The 22028-nt window shown below is 41.4% G+C and overlaps 1 protein-coding gene across 1 annotated transcript in view; it reads left to right on the top strand.

Annotated features, from left to right (window-relative positions):
* The first annotated feature begins 28 nt into the window (after positions 1–28).
* Positions 29–22028, top strand: part of LOC145406591 (putative inorganic phosphate cotransporter) — a 60309-nt gene continuing 38309 nt past the window's right edge. The window contains exon 1 of the mRNA XM_080277666.1: positions 29–95. Within this exon, the coding sequence (XP_080133792.1) occupies positions 29–95 (67 nt within the window). The remainder of the gene's footprint in view (positions 96–22028) is intronic.

Here is a 22028-nt window from a genome sequence, read left to right as displayed (position 1 = left end):
AAAATTAGTCTGTTTGAGGAAATGAAAGATGGCCCTTAGGCACGATGCACACTATCGCTCCGCTCACGGTCCGCTCTCACTCCACTCAGTCATGGGTAATGCACACTTCCGCTCCGCTCACGGCCTATTTCTTCCCACTTTTTTTTTTTTTTTCCATGTCACTGTATCTAGAACTCATGTCATACATGTCCCTATTAGCTTTCACTAATTCTTTCAACAACTCATCTGGAAACAAGTAAATCTATTATGTTATTTCAGCAAATGTTTTACAAAATATTGTTACGTCCTCGTCCCACATTGCCACAGGCTCCAACAGCAGTAGTTTAGTATAGGAAGGACATCGCCCAGTGAATCGTTCATAGCAGGGTCAGCCTTTCAGTCAACTCAGGCGTTGTAATAATACAAACTTCTCACGTGCGATTTCTTTATTTACCAAGTAATTGCACTGTATGTTTGCCACCACACTTCACTGATTTCATAAGTACCAGAGCTACACTAAGTTTGCAAGGCCACAAGTAAAATTAAACTGACTGAAGCTCCTCGGTTCTGTCCCCCATCCTTTTATGACCCTGTTCGAAACTCAAATGTTCCAGTACATGCTCCTAGCAACAACAGTTCCAAGTCGGAAACAACCACAATATTCCAGAGCTTTCTTACATTACGTAGAACTCTAAATGCTTCATCATACAAACTGAAATCAAATTACACAAGTTACCTAAATAAAACGTTATAAAAAAAAAAAAACAATTAATGCATAACTTTACAAAATACCTCCGCTCACAGCAACTCCGCTATCTAGCAACTCTGACTCGTAACAGTAAATGCGAGAATTATCAGGAATTTTCCACTAGCACTCCTGCTTCTCAACACTACCCCCTCCCTAGTCCTTTTCTTGTCCCGACAAAACTACACAATATTTACAAACATAATCCTTAATCCTAACAGTTAATCATACACGAAATAATCCATCAACTTATCAGGTCTTCTATGCCGCATCTGACGACATCCCTGCTCCTCCACACAGTCCACTCTGCCTAGAATGACTTGGTCCTCTTCCTGATTCACTTCTTCTTCAGGGAAACTGTCGCTATTCTCTGGTGCTTCAGCTCCTTCGTCCTCCTCAACATCATCAGCTGTGGGTGTGCACGATTCCTCGAGGACGTCCCAGCTGTACTGTCGTCGCCTATGGTACTGCCACAGACGATTCACGTGTACCACCTTTGGGCGAGACTTCCTGCCTCCCCGAATCTGGTACATCACGTCTGACAGGCGGTCCATTACAGTGTAGAGCCCATCCCATGAACTCTGCGGCTTCGCTGACTGTCCATTCTTCCACTGGGGATTGTATAACTAAATTATGTCACCATCCTTGAAGCTCACCGCACTTGCCTTGGCATCATACTTGCGCTTCATTACTTTACCTGAAAACTTCAGAGCTCCTCGAACTCGGTGATGTACCTCAGCCACTCTCTCCCGAAGATGCTTCGCATACCTGGAGGTGTCTGTAGGCAGCTCTTCACCAGGTGGTCTTCCCATTAACAGATCAACTGGCAATCGTAACTTGTGGCCCAGCATCAGTTTTGTGGGGGTGTAGCTGGTAGACTCATGGGATGCAGATCAATAGGCCATCAGCAACGCAGGTGATTTCTGGTCCCATTCCGTCTGTCCCTATACACAGACTGCGAACAGATCTCAACTTGGTGTCACTTCTTTCTGTTCAGTGTTATTAATTAGGTGCAATAGTGAATTGTTTGAAAAACTACAGGCTCTTTAGTTACTGTCTCCAACTTGAACAAAAATGAAATCTTGATTTTTGTTTTCAAATTAGTTTGTGCCACTGTAAATAAAGGACAGCATTTCAATGCCAAATTTGTATTTTTCTTAACCATAACGATTTTTTTTTTTTTTTTTTTTCAAATTCGGGATTTTGGATTTATAACTGTAATTATGACTGATTTTGTTTTGCAGTAATTGTAACTGCAATGTAACTGCTATTCCCAAATGTATTTGTAAATATAATTGTAATTTTAAAACAAAAATAGTAATTGTAATTAAATCTTCGAAGTGTAATTGCTCCAGTTCGGGTCCAGTAACACCTGTCACAGCCGACTTTGGATTTTCTTCACTCCCAGATGCCCACTAGTGATCCAGTCAGACATGAGACTCTTCTAGGACCTCAGACCTCATTTTCTTAGGAACCACCAGCTGGCAGTACTTGCTGAGGCCATCGGGTGTCTCCTACTGACGCTCCAGTAGTCCATTCTTCAAACGAAGAAGGTCGCACTGACTCCAATAGCTCTTAGTTGCGGGGCTGAGCCTGGAAACCTCTTCCCAAGATGGTCGCACTGTACTCTGCTGCAGCCACTCTAGCACTGGTTGTAAATCTGTATCCTCCATCTGCATCCTCTTCAGGTCTTTTTCAGCTGGCACTGGCCCTGTCACTGCAGTATGGTGGCATTTCTTGCTAAGATTTCCTTTCCTGCTACACAGCTTGCTGTCTATTCTTCCGTCTACTTACACACTATCAATCGAAGTTCTTTTACATTTCCTTGGTGGTGGGGCTTCTTGGGAAAAACCGGCTGGTTGTTGCCCCTAGTCATCAGCCTTTACTAATTTATCCGCTTCTTTCTCGTCTTCTGCAGCATTCTTCTTATACTCCTTTTTCTTTTTTGGACAGACAAAGCTGATGTGCCCCACTTAACCCCAGATCCAACATCCTTTTGTTGCATTTGTAGATTTCCTTGCACTGTTATTTGTTCCTTCTTCCATTTGTAACAATCCTCCTTCTTATGCCCTGGCTTCCCACAGAACCAGCAACCTCCTGCAATCTTCTGTTTCCTCTTCCACTTGTAGCAGCCCTCTTTCTGTGTCTTGGCTTCTCACCATACCAGCAACTTCTTCAAATTTCTCTGCTTCATGTATTTGCTCCTTTCTTGCCTTGAATCCTGCATTACGATTCCACGTTTGGAATTGATTGCTATGGTGCCCTGACAGTTGACCCGTGTTCGTAAATAGTCCCTTACCTAAATGTTTAAATTCCTGGAGCGCACTCTTCATCAGTATGAACAAATCTCCACTCCCAGGATTTTTTTTTTTTTTTTTTCGTGCCCTGTTTGCGGGAACAGATGGTATTTTCATAATAGCTGGCTATTCTTTCTTTAACAGTGACGACATTTTGTTCCAAGTTATATTTAAAGGCTGAGTGCTTACACCATGCAGTTTTGCTTTTTTGTATCACAGAGTTGAGTAAATTTTTTGCTGTTCTTCGATGGTTAGTAGGAACAATAGATAAGGCAACAGAGAGTTTGCGAGCAGTGAACAACGTGTAAAATTTTATTAAATTTAGTACCAAGTATGTAAGAGAAAATATCGAAAATGTATTTTCCCCCCTCCCCCTTTTTTTTTTTTTCATTACTATCTATCTATTGCCAGACGCCTCAATCCCGTTCGGGGTGGCCACAAACAAATCGCCTCCACGTCGCCCTATCCCCCGCCATTTCACTGCTCCGCTCCCAACTCACTCCCCCCTCGCTCATATACCTCTCCACCCCATCCCTCCATCTCATCCTCGGCCTCCCCCTCCTTCTTCCCCCCTCCACCTCACTCACATACACTCTCTTCGTCAGTCTTTCACCCTCCATCCTCTCCACTTGGCCAAACCACCTCAGTGTATTCTTATTTACTACAATCTCCGGCAGGACTAGAGAACACTGTTGCTGAACGCCAGGCAGTAATAAGTATGATAAGACAGATGCGGTGGCAAACATGGTAATAAATTTATAGTTTACACATTAGAACAGTTATACTTGTTCTCCACTACAAAAATTACAGACATTAAACTCAAAATCTGTCGTGAAACTGCTTACAACTTTCTATAAAGCGTTGACTCAAAGAAAACAACACATTAAGGGGCAAACAATAATACATTCTATAATTTAATGCTACTGTACAGTACCGCCTAGGAGACCCTATAGGGTCTCTAATGTTGCATACAGAGTCTATTACATCATTGCATCTTACCTTTTATTCTTTTCTTTAATACAAGTTCCTGAAACACACACATCTATACTTAAATATACTGACCAAAATACAAAACGAATAAGTTATTGCTATTGTCTTCCCAGTCAGTACTGTCATGTTTTTAAGAGGCATAAAAAAAAGCCGCCAAACCTAAATATCGGCAATTGCGAAAATAAAACCAAAGTCCTCGGGCTAGACAGACTATTTTAAGTCCGTAGCCCCTAATATTTTGTCAACATTCTCGGTCCTACACACACACACATCGCCTGTGTGTTGTAACTCGACATCTGGACTGGACCTGTTTAACTACAGGTTAGATTTACCCTTGAAAGGTAGGTGAAGGAAAGGCATGAGTTGTCCCTTCTATTTTAAACGAGATTATAGTGTTTTTAGTAGGAAATATCTCGTCGATACAGCCATCAGTCATTTATGTTTTCTTGCTGAGAATCACGTAAGAAAACTTTTTTAGCTTCTGTTGGGTGAATTTAACGTGTTTTAGGCACTCGTACTGGAAGCTGAGGATAAACAACTTCCACTACTATGAAAAGTTGCAGTTAGAAGTTCTTTTTCACCATCTCGAAACGTCAAGACGTAAAGAACTCCCGAGTGGATTGGAAGGACTGGCGTCTCGCGTCACAAGTTCAGAATCCCGGACGTGTAAAGGAATTTCTGATCGTGTCTCTACAGTACATTTGTCACCCGCTGAGCTTCCGTAAGCAGCTGACTCGTGTGATTTGAATCTTTGATACGAAGCATGTGGATTTCTTGTAGTTCGTTCACCATAACTTGGCCGAGATTTTCGTCCCTTTTTGTATACGAGTATATCCCTAAGTCCATTGATAGAATAAGACAGTACTACGACTTCAGATCTTTCCAAAGTACATCGTGACCACAATCGGGTTCCATTGTTAATCAGTTGTTACAGCTCAGCATTCGAGATGGGGAGAGAACAAATTTCGACCAAGATTGGACAGGATATAGTTATATTTCTACTGTGTTGCTAGCTGGTTCACATCAAGATCTGTATTCTCATTGACTTAGAACTCAAACACCTGTTCCTTTTTTTTTTTTTTTTTTTTTTTTTTTTTTTTAGGTGGTGACAGTAATTTCGGCATGTTATTCGGCCACTGAAAATGTAAACAAGGGACCGAGTTATATGCTAGCAGTACGGAACGGAGATGTTGTGTACTATTTTACTTTTGATGCACTTTTAACCAAATATAATGAGAGGACTGAGGGTTAGCCATAAGGTTGACGTAATGTTTTTCAGAACCCAAAGTCAAAGATCAAGATCACATGGCAAGTTCAACTTAAAGTTTCGATCCAACTGAAACGAAACTTGGTGCAAGGGCTGAGGGTAGGGCAAGAACGAGGGGATTCGATATGGGAATGAGGTCAAGGTCACAAGGCAAGATCAGAGTTTGTCTGCAACTAACGTGGCTGCCAGTTTCTGTATCGGCATGGAGTGCACATTATGAACCAAGAAGATAATGCTTAGTATTCCACCTGTATTAGGTAGGACATTTTAATCCCATCACTAGGATGACTTATTTTTCCTGCTACCAGAATGCAGTACTCTGCTCCAGGAGACTCCTGATATGGGAATAAACATTAATTTCAACCCATCGCTGCGTGATTTCTCAAGGTGAATAAACGAGTCTGGTGGTAGAAAAAAAAAAAAAGAGGGGGGGGGGAAGGAGTGAAAGTTAACACTGTACACGGCATCTTTACAATTCAGGGAATTATACTTATTTTACTCTAACTTAGCCTAAAATTGCCATCTCTCCATCTTGAATGTGGAGCTTGTAGCAATAGATCAACACCTCAAGATGATGCTAGTCACGAAGAAGTGCAATAGAAAAGATGTAGAGCCGTATTATTGTCTTTATCTGCCAGTGAGCTACGTGAAATAAGCTGCGTAAGGACGAAAATCTGGGCCGAGATAGCGAAAAAGAGATATAGTCTTCTTACACTTCCAGGTTTCTAAGTACAATGACCGTTACCTGTATCCATGTTTATTGAAACTGTAGGAAAAAGCATGTAGTTTGAAGATGTTACAGTTTGGATGAATTTTGTGGCTTTCTGGTTGTGGGTTTGGATTTTCTTGATTCTTGGCCGATGGAATGTGGATCTGTGGTTTCTGGGTTTCTGATCTGTGGTTTTCTTGCTGAACCTATTTTTCATTTTTCTTGCTTTATGGTTTGGCTTTATGATTGCTTTATGGTTTGCTTTAGTTTTCATGGCTTTTCAGCTTCTTAGTGGTTGAGTTTGCTTTTGTAGTTTGCTTTGCGGATTTTAGTGGATTAGTTTTCTTTGTGGTTTTGTGGGTTTATCTTTGTTTTGTGAAGCTTTGTGTTTTTGTGGCTTTGAGTTTTTGGTGGCTTTGTAGTTTTGTGGCTTTGTGTTTTTTGTGGCTTAGTAGTTTTTGTGGCGTTGTGGTTTGTGTGGTTTTTGTTGGTTTGTGGTTTTTCTGGTGTTGTGGATTTGAAGATTCTGCGTTTTTTTCTTTGTGGCGTTTATGTTTTTTACCTTTTTAGTTTGTGCTTGTGGTTTTTTGGGTTTGTGGTTTTGTTTCTGGCTTGAGGCTTCTGGTGGTTTGGATTTTTAGTTTAAAATTTCTCCGGTATGATGGTTCTTAGGCTGCATCCCTAAGCTGGTGTAGTATAGTAATCACCTTTTAAACGTTCAGCAAAATTAAAGTACACCATACGAAGCCTAATTATTTGTTGTTAGTGAGCGGATTGGTTTTGCAGTAACTGAATGAGACTTTGGACATTATTAGTCACTGCGTCAAACCAGATGTATATACTGACATACTCCAAACAACTTCACCTTAACTAGTATTGTATTAAGTGGTCAAGTGACTATATTTGCATAATATTTTGTACATATTCAGAATATGGAATTTAAATTTGTTATTGGTGTACCCCAGACGCCCAAATCTCGAAGGGGAGGAGGAGGGTGCCCACAGACAAATCACCTCAGTGTCATCCTGCACCGTGTCCCCTGCCGTCAGGCTACTTTCCCTCCTCATACCACCTTCATTCATATACCTCTTCACGCCACCCCTTCACTCATCCTTGGTCGCCTCCACCCTACTCTCCTCCTCCATCCCACTTACATGCCTTTCTAGTTACATATTCTTAATTGCCACCTCATGGCCTAACCATCTCGAGTATTTCCAAAGCTTTCTAGCCCAAACACTTCAACACCAAAATGCTTCTAGTTAGTTTTTTTTTTTCCACGTATGTGCACATACCCATCAAATAACCCAATTCCACGTGTATTTGTTGAATATTTACATCTGAATTTAGAAATGATTAATGAGAAACAAGGTTGCAGTGAGATAGTTAGGCAAATTAAACTAATAAATATGTTATGGTATTTTTAAAAACGGACGTTAATTCAAAATGTTACTACTCTGAGGAATTAAAAGTACTCAGGACAGTAAGAGAAGAAAGGAAGAGTACAAAAACCGCTTTACTTACGAAATAAATCATGCAGTGCCTATGTGGATTTTTATCTTTAATCATGAAGAGATTTTGGGACTTGCCATATACTGTGCTCATCAGCGGTCAGTGTTCCATACAGTACGAAAGTTATATGCACAGTAATCCTTAACAAACTCTAAGGCATAAAAAAATGAACTTTAGGTTTCTTTGATCTGCTCTGAGTGGGGTACTTGCAAGTTTTGGACCCCTCTCGCACGATATGACATGCAACTGATTTATTTTCCCGTCCAGCTAACTATAGAAGTTGATATAGACGTGATCATAAGCAATGAAAGGTATACTTAAGGTGGCCAATCCCGGCTAAGAAGTGATATCACGGCTTAACTCAGTCCGGAGGGCATAACACGTGCTGTAACGGGGGGGAAATAACCAATTTTGGGCACTTACGCATATAGACTTTTAAAATATATTTTTAATTTATCCCACCACGTGAATTGTCCAAGTACCCCATATGTGGAGATAGTAGTTAAATGGTCAAAAGGAAACTTGCAAGACTACAAGGGGAGATGGAGAGGGCACTTAGAAAAATCCTTGCAACTATTTTTCAGGTCACGACTAATGGAAAGTAAAAATATTTACATGTGGAAGGTAATCGTTAGGTTTCAACGAATATAAGGACATTTCTTTTTATTTTTAGTAATACGATGTCAGATGTGAATGTACAGTACTACCGCAGTGTAAATCTCTCCTTTCTTGGGTCAGTGCTGATGGAAAGCCTCCACAGATTTTCACTTAAGCTTAACATCTGCTTAAGAGTGGCTGTGAAGGTTCAAATCCGATGTGTACAGAATAACTGTTCCGATAACATCCGTATGAAATAAGTGCCTAGGTACTATAATTTGGAGAAAAATCTACGAGATGAAGTTTCAGCGATGGGAATTAAATGGTGCCTATGTACAGTCGTGGTCATAAATAATTATCTATCCTTCAGTACCTCGTGCCTCAGGCTGCCTCCTTTATGCGTGGCAAGTCACAGAGGGGAAGGAGGGGCTGAGAGGGAGGGACCAGAGAGAGAAGGGAAGGTGGGGGGGAGGGGGACGAGAGATGGTGCGGGGATGGACTGAGGGAGGGGAGGGAGGGAAGGTAGGGGAGGGAGAATGAATGCGAAGTGGTGGTCATATATGTTGTCTATTTTTTGTTTTTTTCATTCAGGGGATGATTTAAATGAGTTAAAATTCGGTAGATAAGGATGCACTACACCTTATTACCGCCGTCAGATAACAAACTTTAGATAGGTGGTGATATCAACGGCTGGCTCGTGAGAGAAATGTACTTACTTGACAGATCAAATATTAGTGCGGAGCCAGATATTTCTCTTTATCAGTATATTTTAACATCGGACGCAGAATGGAGTCTGGATGGCTTTGACTTCCGTAATGTTTAAGAAACCTTCTTTATGTAATTAATTTTGAAACTAAATATCATATGCAACCTGTGACGTGGCTGTGTCCTCAGTAAATATGATCCTCTCGGTATACACTCCCTCTACAGTATACAGTCACCGTCATGTCAACTATTTTATGGCATCTCTATATGAAAAAGCTGTTTAAACTATCTGTGCATAAAACGTAAATAAATATGATATCTGTGCACATGGGTAGATATAATAACGATATCTCTCATAAAATGTTAGAAGGAAAATGAAACAAAATCCTACCCAAACTCCCAAATATATTATCTATGTCAATGTTTACTGGCATTGGTAAAGCCAAAGCAACCAGGAAAGGAAGGTGGGTGGGGGGACGAGTGATGGTGAAAGGGTGGAGTGATGGAGGGAAGGTAGGGGAGTAGGGGAGGGAGAATGAAATGTGAAGTGGTGGCCACATTATTTGTCTGTTTTCTTTCATTCAGGGCATGATATACAGGAGCTCATATTCGGTAGATAATGCTGTATTACATCTTGTATAGTGGCGTAAGACAATAATTTTTAGACACGTGATGATATCAAGGGCTGGCTTGTGAGAGAAATATACTGACGTGACAGATCAAACATCAGTGCAGAGCCATCGAGACTGTGGGCCCAGATTGTCAACGCGTGGGTGCCAGAGAACGAGATGACACAGGCCCGCCTCCTCCAGCACACCAAGGACGAGTGGGAGTTGTTCAGACGAAACCAGCACACCATCAACAACATTGTTTCCTCGGTGCCGTGAAGATTGCCAGAGGTTATTGAGTCACAAGACCAATGGATTACTTACTAAGGCTTTCCTGGTTGCTTTGGCTTTACTAATGTCGGTAAACATTGACATAGATATATTTTGGGAGTTTGGGTAGGATTTTGTTTCTTTTTCCTTCTAACATCTTATGAGAGATATCGTTATTATATCCACCCGTTTTTTTTTTTTTTTTTTTTTAGGAAGAAGGAACCAAAGGCCATGAGTCCGCAAAACTGTTCCTTCCAAGAAAAAAACAAAATACATGAGAGAGCCAAATTCAAGATCCATTCATTTCGAGATGCTTGGACACACTGCGTTTGAAAGACTGGAGATCATAGGAAGCAGGAAATACAGACAGAGGGAGACAGTTCCAGAGTTGACCTGTTGCATAATTGAAGGACTGGGAGTAACGGTTAACTCTTACATTAGAGAGTTGGACAGAAAAGGGGTGAGAGTTTGCTGCTTGACGGGTCCCGTCGTAGAAGTGGAGGAATGCATGCAGACAGTTCAGAGAAACAGTGACCATTGAAGTAGCGATAGAAAAGAGCTAAAGATGCAACATTGCGTCAAAGAGACAGAGGTTGAAGGGAGTCGGTAAGAGGGGGAGAGTTAATGAGACGAAAAGCCTTTGACTCCACCCTATTGAGAAGAGCTGTATGTGAGAAGCCTCCCCACATATGAGAGTTGTACTCCACACAGGGGTGGATAAAACCCCTGTATAAAGTCAACAATTGTGCAGGGGCAAAGAAGGAGCAGAGTCGGCTTAGCACACCCAATCGCTTGGAAGCAGATTTTACAAGAGATGTAATATGATCTTTCCAAGACAAGTCCCGAGCAAATGAAACCCCAAGCATGTTCAAGGATGATGCAGGATTAAGTTGAGTATTATTAAACATAAGTGGGTATACCTGTGGAAGATTTTGTCGGGTTGATAGGTTCAAAAACTGAGTCTTTGATGCATTAAAAACAACCATATTATTTTTACCCCAGTCAGAGATACGAGCCAAGTCAGACATTACAGTAGGTGTGCCATAGCCTCAACCCTTGCCTGTTGAAGTAACTGCTGAGATGGACGTTGTGGGAATCGAATGGAAAGGTGAACTGTGGAGTCATCAGCGTATGAGTGGATAGGATTATATGTACAGATTAGAAGGTCATTGATGAATAAAAGGAAGAGAGTTGGTGATAGGACAGAGCCTTGAGGAACACCACTGTTAATAGATCTAGGAGAAGAACGATAGCCGTCTACAACAGCGGCTATAAAACGACCAGAAAGGAAGCTAGAGATGAAGGCACAGAAAGAAGGATAGAAACCGTAAGAGGGCAGTTTGGAAATTACAGATTTATGCCAGACTCGATCGAAAGCCTTTGAGATGTCAAGTGCAATGGCAAAGCTTTCGCCAAAGTCCCGAAAGGAGGATGACAAGGAGTCTGAAAGGTAGATGAGAAGATCGCCTGTGGAGCGTCCCTGACGGAACCCATACTGACGATCAGAAGGAAGGTTGTTATAGGAAAGGTGCTTTAAAATTTTTCTATTAAGAACAGACTCAAAAACTTTTGAGATACAGGATGTTAAAGCAATTGGGCGATAGTTAGAGGGTTGGGAATGGTCACCCTTCTCTGGGACTGGCTGAATGAGAGCAAACTTCCAGCAAGAATAAAGGTACAAGTTGACAGACAAAGGCGAAAGAGTTTGCCTAGGCAGGGTGTAAGCACAGAAGCACAGTTCTTGAGAACAACTGGAGGGACTCCATCAGGCCCATATGCCTTATTAGTACTGAGGCCAGCAATGGCAGAAAATACATCAGCTGAAGAAATTTTAATGTTAGCCGTGAAGAAGTCAGAGGGGGGAAGTGATGGAGGAACAGCACCGGAATCGTCTAAGGTGGAATTGGAGGAGAAAGTCTGAGCGAAGAGATATGCTTTATCAGTAGAAGAAATAGCTACAGAGCCATCAGAGTAGAAAAGAGGAGGGAAGGATGATGAGGTAAAGTTGTTAGAAAGGTTTTTGGCAAGATGCCAGAAGGAGCGGGAAGAGTTCGAGTTGGAGAGTTGAGAACATTTTGTACGGATGAAATTATTTTTAGCAGAACGAAGAACAGACTTAGCACAATTCCGGGCAGAAATGTATAAAAGATGTGATTCAGGGGTGAGTTGGCTCCGGTACCTTTTATAGGCCCTCTCCTTGTTGTGGACAGCATTAGAACAAGCGTGATTAAACCAAGGCTTTCTTGCATTAGTCAAAGGATATGAGAAAGGAATGTATGCTTCCATGCCCGAGAGAATTACCTCCATAATGCACAAGGCACGCCCAGATGGCTCATGGCCATGAAAGCAATAATCATTCCAGGGAAAATCAAAGAAGTACTGCCTGAGGGCCTCCCAATCCGCAGCTCCAAAGTGCCAGAGACGACGTTTTCTTGGAGGGTCCGCAGGCCGTACCGAAGCGATAGGACAGGTTAAGATGAAAAGGTTATGATCGGAGGAGCCAACGGAGAGAAAAGATTAACAGTGTGAGCAGAAGGATTAGTTGTAAGGAAGAGATCAAGTATGTTGGAGCTCTCTCCAAGGCGGTCAGGGATACGAGCAGGGTGCTGTACAAGCTGCTCTAGGTCATTAAGGATAGAAAAGGTGTAGGCTTGTTCACCAGGTGGATCAATGAAAGGAGAGGAGAGCCAAAGGTGGTGGTGAATATTGAAATCTCCAAGAATGGAGATTTCAGAGAAAGGAGAGATGGATAGAATGTGTTCCATCGTAGAAGTAAGATAGTCAAAGAATTTTTGATAGTCATTAGAATTAGGAGATAAGTAAACAGCACAGATATATTTAGTCAGAGAATGACAGGAAAGCCGAAGCCAGAGTGTAGAGAATTCAGAAGAATCGAGTTCAGGAACACGAGAGCAAGATAAGTTGTTACGTGTATATACACAACAGCCACCTTTGGCTTTGAAATAAGTATAGAGAAAGTAGGAGGATACAGAAAAAGGTTTGCTGTCAGTTGCCTCAGACAGCTGAGTCTCAGTTAGGAAAAGAAGGTAAGGTTTAGAGAAGGAGAGGTGGTACTCAACAGAGCGAAAGTTAGAGGAAAGGCCACGAATGTTGCAGAAATGAAGAAGAAGAGAGTCAGACAGTGGTTCCAGGCACCTTGAGTCGTCACCGGGAGAGGGGCTGAAGGTGGGGGCATTTATGGTCCCCCCCCCCCGGGGACTCCGAGGCTATGTTTTTCGACGCCATTTTTGAAAATTTTGAAAAGGAAGTGTGGTGTGTACTGTGCATGTAGTTTGGTGTTGATAGTTGGAGAAACTTGTATTGGAGAGCATGCTGGTCTACTCTCTGTGTTACTGAGACACTGAAAAAGTTCAGCAAAGGGGGATGGTCGGGACCTAGTCCCGAGGGCTGATGAAACGGGAGCTCCAGCTCTCCCTGTCATCAGCTTTCCATCCACCTTGGGAGTACTGCCCTGCTCGACTGGTGCTACAGTCTACTCCACAGATATCAAATTTATTTACGTTTTATGCACAGATAGTTTAAACAGCTTTTTCATATAGAGATGCCATAAAATAGTTGACATGATGGTGACTGTATAGAGGGAGTGTATACCGAGAGGAAGATCATATTTACTGAGAACACAGCCACGTCACAGGTTGCATATGATATTTAGTTTCAAAATTAATTACATAAAGGAGGTTTCTTAAACATTACGGAAGTCAAAGCCATCCAGACTCCATTCTGCGTCCGAAGTTAAAATATACTGATAAAGAGAAATATCTGGCTCCGCACTAATATTTGATCTGTCAAGTCAGTACATTTCTCTCACGAGCCAGCCGTTGATATCACCACCTATCTAAAGTTTGTTATCTGACGGCGGTAATAAGGTGTAGTGCATCCTTATCTACCGAATATTAACTCATTTAAATCATCCCCTGAATGAAAAAAAAAAAAAAATAGACAACATATATGACCACCACTTCGCATTCATTCTCCCTCCCCTACCTTCCCTCTCTCCCCTCCCTCAGTCCACCCCCGAACCATCTCTTGTCCCCCTCCCCCCTCACCTTCCCTTCTCTCTCTGGTCCCTCTCTCTCAGCCCCTCCTTCCCCTCTGTGACTTGCCACGCATAAAGGAGGCAGCCTGAGGCACGAGGTACTGAAGGATAGATAATTATTTATGACCACGACTGTTGCCATAATTTGCAGAAAATCCTACGAGATGAAGTTTCAGTGATGGAAATTAAATGGTAGACACTAAGGACGATAGTTTGAACACTTAGTTTAAATATGACAACATAATACTGTCCAGATGACCAGTGTGGACGAAAATTCCTGGTAAGTGTGAAAAATAATTTTCTGGAATAGTGACTGGAGAGCACATGGCAGATCTGATCATATTATCCTAAAATTTACGCCATACTTGTTAATTGGCAATGGCTTGGATATGGTTGATTGCATGATTATTCAGATTTGTTCGTGAGCGTCGAGACAGGTTTTCACACTTATGACAGTCATACCTATTGCCAGTGGACATGAACGTCTTCAAAGAATTTTGATACTTAAGCGAAAAGGCTTGGAGTTGTTGCTAGCGGTTTTGGCATGGTCTATAAATAGTTCAGACATAATTTTATTTTTGCTGTATTAGTCCATGTTGCTTCAATAGTCAGTTGAACAATACGGCATTGACGAACACACTACTTATACCGTGCTAAGGTATGTGTTTACGTTTGCGTTCGAAGAGGAAGACTAAGGGGTTATTACAGGTTTTGTGGTTTCATTCCACTCCATATAAATAAAGTAAATGTGTCGTTTCTTCCTGTGCACTCAGAGATAACGTGGAAACTGCATACCCAATCCTGCGATATGCGTGCTGATTTGAAAGAATTACAAAATGATATTACTGCGTCATAAAAGAAGCTATTATCCCAATATACAGCCACATATTCTCAGTGGTGACACATGTGAAAGGGTGATTTCCCAAGACACAGTCAATGAGTCGTCGTCGTCGTCGTAGTAGTAGTAGTAGTGGCAGCAGTAGTTAGCGAATGGGAGCTCATTCTACACATACTAAAATGTCAGCAGTGATATATATCCTCTTTCACCTGTTTTATATTCTTTATAAGAATTTGGGGAGCCGATCCCCCTTCAAGTAATAGTGAAAATTGTATATAGTAGAAGACATTATCAAAGAGCCAGACGAACTAACCTAAGATAATTCATTGAAATCCATGTGCTCACTTTCCCCCCATTTCTGATCGCTTTTATTTTTGTGAGGGCGCTGACCCCCTCCCCCCCCAAGAATTACCGGGGAAGTAACGCTTTCCAGATATCGTATTACGGTTGAGTCCATTGTACAGTCGTGGTCATAAATAATCACCTATCCTCCAGTAAGCCGTGCCTCTGGCTGCTTCATTTATGCGCGGCAAGTCACACTGGAGCAAGAGGGCCTGAGAGGCAGGGGCCAAAGAGAGAAGGGAGGGAGGGAGGGGGGACGAGTGATTGTGTGGGGGTGGACTGAGGGAGGAGAGGGAGGGTGAGTAGGGGAGGGAGAATGAATGCGAGGTGGTGGTCATATTATTTGTCTATTTTCTTTCATTCAGGGCATGATAAATGTGAATTAATATTCAGTAGATAATGATGCCCTTCATCTTATTACCGGCGTCAGATAACAAGCTTCAGATAGGTGGTGATATCAAGGGCTGGCTCGTGTGGGAAATATACTGACGTGAGAGATCAAATATATATTAGTGCTGAGCCACATATTTCTGTTTATCACTATATTTTGACTTCGGACGCAGAATGGAATGGATGGCTTTGACTTCCTTGATGTTTAAGAAACGTCCTTTATCCCTACATGTAATTAATTTCAAAACTAAATATCATGTGCAACCTGTGACATGGCTGTGTCCACAGTAAATATAATCATCCTCTTCGTATACACTCCCTCTATACAGCCACCATCATGTCAACTATTTTATGGCATCTCTATATGAAAAGGCTGTTTAAAATAATTGTGCACAAATGGTTAATAAATTTGATGTCTGTGGACATGGGTGGATATAATAACGTTAGCTCTCATAAAATGTTAGAAGGAAAATGAAACAAAATCCTACTCAAACTCCCAAAATATATCTATGGCAATGTTTACCGACATTGGTAAAGCCAAAGCAACCAGGAAAGCCTGAGTAAGTACTGTAGTCCAGTGGCCTCCTGCCCCAATAACTTCTTGTAATCTTCGCGGCATCGAAGAAACAATGTTGTCGATGGTTTGCTTGTTTCGGCTGAACAGTTCCCACTCGTCCTTGGGGTGCTGGAGCAAGGCCTTCTAAAATTTTAGAAGGCCTTGGCTGGAGGAGGCGTGCCCGTGTCCTCTCGTTCTTTGGCTCCCAGACGTTGACAATCTGGGCCAGTCTCAATGGCTCTGCACTGATGTTTGATCTGTAACGTCAGTACAGTATATTTCTCTCACGAGCCAGCCCTTGATATGACCACCTATCAAAAATTATTATCTGACGCCGTTATACAAGATGTAATACAGCATTATCTACCGAATATTAACTCCTTTATTTCATGCCCTCAATGAAAGAAAACAGACAAATAATGTGACCACTTCGCATTTCGTTCTCCCATCCCTTCCTTCCCTACCTCCCCTCCCTCACTCCACCCTCGCACCATCATTCATCCCCCCACCCACCTTCTCTTCCTGGTTGCTTTGGCTTTACCAATGTCGGTAACATTGCCATAGATATAATTTGGGAGTCTGAGTAGGATTTTGTTTCATTTTCCTTGTAACATTTTATGAGAGCTAACGTTATTATATCCACCCATGTGCACAGACATCAAATTTATTAACCTTTTGTGCACAATTATTTTAAACAGCCTTTTCATATAGAGATACCATAAAATAGTTGACATGATGGTGGCTGTATAGAGGGAGTGTATACGAAGAGGATGATCATATTTACTGTGGACACATCCATGTCACAGGTTGCACATAATATTTAGTTTCGAAATTAATTACATGTAAGGGTAAAGGACGTTTCTTAAACATCAAGGAAGTCAAAGCCATCCATTCCATTCTGCGTCCGAAGTCAAAATATAGTGATAAACAGAAATATCTGGCTCAGCACTAATATATATTTGATCTCTCACGTCAGTATATTTCCCACACGAGCCAGCCCTTGATATCACCACCTATCTGAAGCTTGTTATCTGACGCCTGTAATAAGATGAAGGGCATCATTATATACTGAATATTAATTCACATTTATCATGCCCTGAATGAAAGAAAATAGACAAATAATATGACCACCACCTCGCATTCATTCTCCCTCCCCTACTCACCCTCCCTCCCCTGCCTCAGTCCAGCCCCACACCATCACTCGTCCCCTTCCCCACCTTCCCTTCTCTCTCTGGCCCCTCCCTCTCAGCCTTCTTTCTCCACTGTGACTTGCTGCGCATAAATGAGGCAGCCTGAGGCACGGCTTACCGGAGGATAGGTGATTATTTATGGCCACGACTGTACGGCATGAACTAAGATGAGATTTTTTTTAAATTTGGTGTGGGGGGGGGGCCTAACTGAAGACCATGGTTGGAAACTTGTATATAGAGGAAGACTTTTGGAGTAACTAGACGATCTCACCTGGGAAGTTTCATTCAACTCCATCCCATAGCCTAGGAGGAGTTACGGCAGAAACAAACAGATACACAGACAAACTAAATCTCGCGTAACGGTATAGGGCAAGTTTCCGAAAACTATACCATTCTGCTTCGCAGGACTGTTGAACACATGCTATTATAGTACACGAAAGAAAGCTTTACCAAGTGATAAGGTTTACGGAACGATTTTGGAAGGGAACGCTGCGACACGATAATGATTGGTTACATTTCCTCCAACGTAGTATGTCATGAAATTGCTAAATGCAACTCCGCGTAAAGTGAGTCATAGGAGCCTGTGTGCAAATGATCCCTGCTGTCCGCTTCACATAAACGTTTTCCCAATTGTAGTGTGTTTGTGTTTCTGCTCATACTGTAGATTTCTGTATTATGAAATTTGACCCTAATGACCCCATCAGTTGAAGCAGCCCAGACATGTTTGGTTCTAAAGGCTTAATTACATTTCCCCCCTTCAGCCCGAGAAAGTAATAATTATAAAGTTTATTTCTGCTGATACCAACGAGCTTAAGAAGAACCTTTTGTTGCAATGTAAAGGGATTTAACAACGCTGTATGAGCCCTTCTAGTTCGAAAAGTCTTCCCTATAAAATCGTCTGGAGATAGCAAGTCTAAAAATAGTAGTACATCATTGACCTTAAGTAGATGTACCGGTGTAGAAATGACAAGTGCGTGTGTCTCAGTGCCAGAATTATGCATACTTTAGATCCTTCTTGCTGTCCGGTCTATAATTGGTCATACTCCTAACTGAGGACGTATATATATATATATATATATATATATATATATATATATATATATATATATATATATATATATATATATATATATATATATATATATATTTCACTCCTCTGGCGATTTTATTAAGTTCAGTGAATATTTCTCGTGCTGGAAGGAGTAAACAGTTAGACGGTAGTGAAAATAAACTGGAGTAAAAATGACCGTTGAATCAGTCTGAGCTTGCGTGATGAACTCAAGCCATTAATTCGAGGACGACGCAAAAATTATCTTATTCTTGCAGCTCCTTTGACGTTGCGTTCCCACGAGTCTGTTTTCAGGTTCTTGCCGCTACAGGGTGATATCATCGGCCTACAAGAATGCCCAGTTAGTGAAAGGGTTAGTAACTTAATAAGGGCTGTCTCTAACTCCGCCACTTCGAAAAGTTTCTCCTGGGCTAAAAAAAAAAAAAAAAAAAAAGTCAGGAAAAAGAGAGAATATAGCGAACGAAGCGACGAGGCAAGTTTCGAACACACACACACACACACACACACACACACACACAGGTGTATATATATATATATATATATATATATATATATATATATATATATATATATATATATATATATATATATATATATATATAAGCCGCGTTGTTTGTCCTTCAGTCACGCCCAAACCAAGGGCCAGAGATCCCCAGACTCATATATATTCTGAATCAGGGTGACCCAAGGATGGTTTTAGGGGGGTAAAAATTCAGATCTGGGTCATTTGAAGTCACCGGTAGAGTGTTCGCCTTTTTTTTTTTTTTTTTGGCCCGGGCAACGCCGGGTACCCCTGCAGCCCAGTTTTTGTCATGCAGACTCATATGACCACCAGTTCGGACACAGGCTATGTGAGGTTGACCTCCGAGGTCATTTGAGGTCACTGGTCGGAGGTCATTTGAGGTCACCGGTATTAGTAAACAAGTGCGCACAAATACTGTCCGTTAGTTTGCGAAAGCTGAAATAGAATGTTCCTGGACCTCTTATCATCCCTCTTCAAAAGCATAAGAGGTACACACCCCAAGGCATCCCACCAAGGCTCAGTGGGAGAGCCTCAGGAGGAACCAGCAACTCATTTACAACATATTATCAGTGCCAAGGACAGTAACCGAGGTTATCGCAAGCACAGTGTAGAGACTCAGTGTGCTCATCTCTGGACCAAAATATGGTCGGTTTTGCTCAGGTCATCTTTGATTGGTGGCCTTGACCCGTGACGTCACTAGGATGGCTGTCTCGCTCACAGGAGCAGGACAACAGTGTGTTTTTACCAGCCATTTGTAACGCATAGCCTGCTTTATTTTATACATTCCATCAGGTTAAAATTCTTTTCACGATGTGCAGTGTGTTTCGGTGTTCAGGGATGACATCTGATGGCAAGTTTCTGAAACGCTTTCGCATGCCAAATGATAAAATCACCAGGCAAAAGTGGATACATTTGTGTGGACGGAAGGACAAAGTTTCTCCCACTGGCCGTGTCTGTGAAAGGCATTTCAGCTCGCAGCAGTATGCAAGAGATCTGCAAAGCGAGTTGCTGGGGCCACCACCACCAATAACAAGAAGACTGCTAAAGTCAGGAGCAGTCCCTGATCAAAATCTGCCTAATAAACAACAAGGTACGCAGTGAGTGAATAGTTTTATGGTGAAAAATAACTGACTACAGTAATATTAATAATATTAGGGGATTTATGTTGAAGTATGAGCATCAAATATTCATGTAAGATGCTTAAAGGATTTTCTTGTCCCTACGCAATGCATTTTCACCAAGAACCCAAGGGGTGTCTGTAACAAGCTAAATAAATGAATGTGGACCCAGTCATGACAAACTTACCTCTAGGGCATTATCAGTGTACCATAACTATATTATCATTTAACATATAATTATTTATACAATTTCCATGATGAAATGATGATAGGTTCATTGTAAGATGAGTAAGCGGTTAGGTATGACGAAATAACTGGTGAGTGCAACGAAATATTAATGCTACCGACCTATATATCTGACAATAATTTTTGTAATCACTTTAAATTAATTGACACCCGTGTAAATAACAACGGAAAAAAAAAAGAAAGTTAGAAAATTACAGAGAGAGAGAGAGAGAGAGAGAGAGAGAGAGAGAGAGAGAGAGAGAGAGAGAGAGGTATTCCCTTGAGACTTAAGCATGGTAAATACCCGCAGGTAAAACAGATGTGGCCTCTCTCTCTCTCTCTCTCTCTCTCTCTCTCTCTCTCTCTCGCATGCATGCAAAGCTTTACACACACACACACACACACACACACACACACACACACACACACACACACACACACACACACACACACAAGATATGGAGACAGGATAACACGAGCTAAGCTCAATTCCTGTGTACTACAAATTGGTAAATATATATATATATATATATATATATATATATATATATATATATATATATATATATATATATATATATATGGTTCTTTGAACTTTGAATTCGAGGAAAGGTTAAAGAAAGCAAATCAGGCAATGGGAATGCTTAAAAATATTTGGAATAATAACAATTTCTCTGTGCATACAAAAATCAAACTTTATAAGGTAATGGTTAGGAGTATCTTAATTTATGGACACGAGTCTTGGTACAGCACAGTGACTATGGAAAATAAATTCTTGTTGTTTGAAAATAAAGCACTTAGAAGAATATTAGGAGTTAAGTGGTGGGAAAGGATACCAAATAGTAGAATTAGAGAAATAACGGGAGTGCAGCCGATCGATGAATATGTTAGATTCTCACGATGGAAGTGGCTAGGACATGTGTATAGGAGACGGAATAGTACGAGGTACACCAGGGTGGGTGGCCCTTGGTAGGAGAGGTAGAGGAAGGCCAAAAGAGACGTGGGTGAGGACAATGAGACGGGAAGCTGGAGATGAGTGTTGGGGAGATCTTGAGGAGTTAGCACAAGATAGGATGTGGTGGTGTGAGTTCATCGAGGCCCTATGCATCCCCGAGGGTGCCACAGGAAATGATTGATTGATTGATATATATATATATATATATATATATATATATATATATATATATATATATATATATATATATATATATATATATAGCGAGAACTATAAGAGTGGGAGGCGGAATGTCACCCGAGACCGTGAGACAGAATCAGTTTCCAAGTTAGTGACGTAGACACTAAGAAAAGTAGGAGGAGCCATATTCTGGGGGCGGAGTAAACTGCGTATGAACACACTGAGTTTGAGTCTCTACACTGTGATCGAAAGGCAGGGACACTGGACAAGTTATTAGACAACTGCTTGTTGTTGATATTGTTCAGCTGCTCCAGTCTGTCCAACCAAGCAGATCCATCAACAACAGGCAGAGTTACCTTGTGGAAGACAGTGCCTCACCACAAGACTAAGAAAGTTTGGGTCATGGCTGGGCGACACATTTGCATCACCCCATCCAGTTTGGGGAGCACCATGACAGGCTCTGCATCACCCCTGCTAGGCGGATAGTAGCAAATACTCGTAGATATGCTGTGTTGGTTTGCTTGACTTAGTACACAAGATGAAATAAAATAGGTATAAATTTCAAAAATTTACACCCTTCATCTATATTATACAGCTTCTTTTGTATACAGTGTGTGTGTATGTGTGTCTGTGTGCGTGTTTGCATGCGTGTGTGTGTGTGTGTGTGTGTGTGTGTGTGTGTGTGTGTGTTTTATAACAAAATATTCCTGGAACAAAAAATATTGGGATGAAATATGAAACTATAGCTTGAATAAAAAGAAATATACTTTCATTAAAGCATTTTAATGAAAAGGAATGATAAATTAAGAAATATCTAAATAGGCGCTCACCATCCACTCACTCGATGTAGTGCTGCTCTCGGGTGTTTGCCCTTTCCTCTCCTCCCTCCTCTCTTTCCTTCCTCTTCTG

This window comes from Coenobita brevimanus, chromosome 71 (assembly GCF_032717465.1).
Source record: "Coenobita brevimanus isolate Jiangsu-jjx chromosome 71, ASM3271746v2, whole genome shotgun sequence".
Classification (NCBI taxonomy): domain Eukaryota; kingdom Metazoa; phylum Arthropoda; class Malacostraca; order Decapoda; family Coenobitidae; genus Coenobita; species Coenobita brevimanus.
The sequence above is the reverse complement of the archived record's forward strand: the minus strand, read 5'-3'. Positions and strand labels throughout refer to the sequence as shown.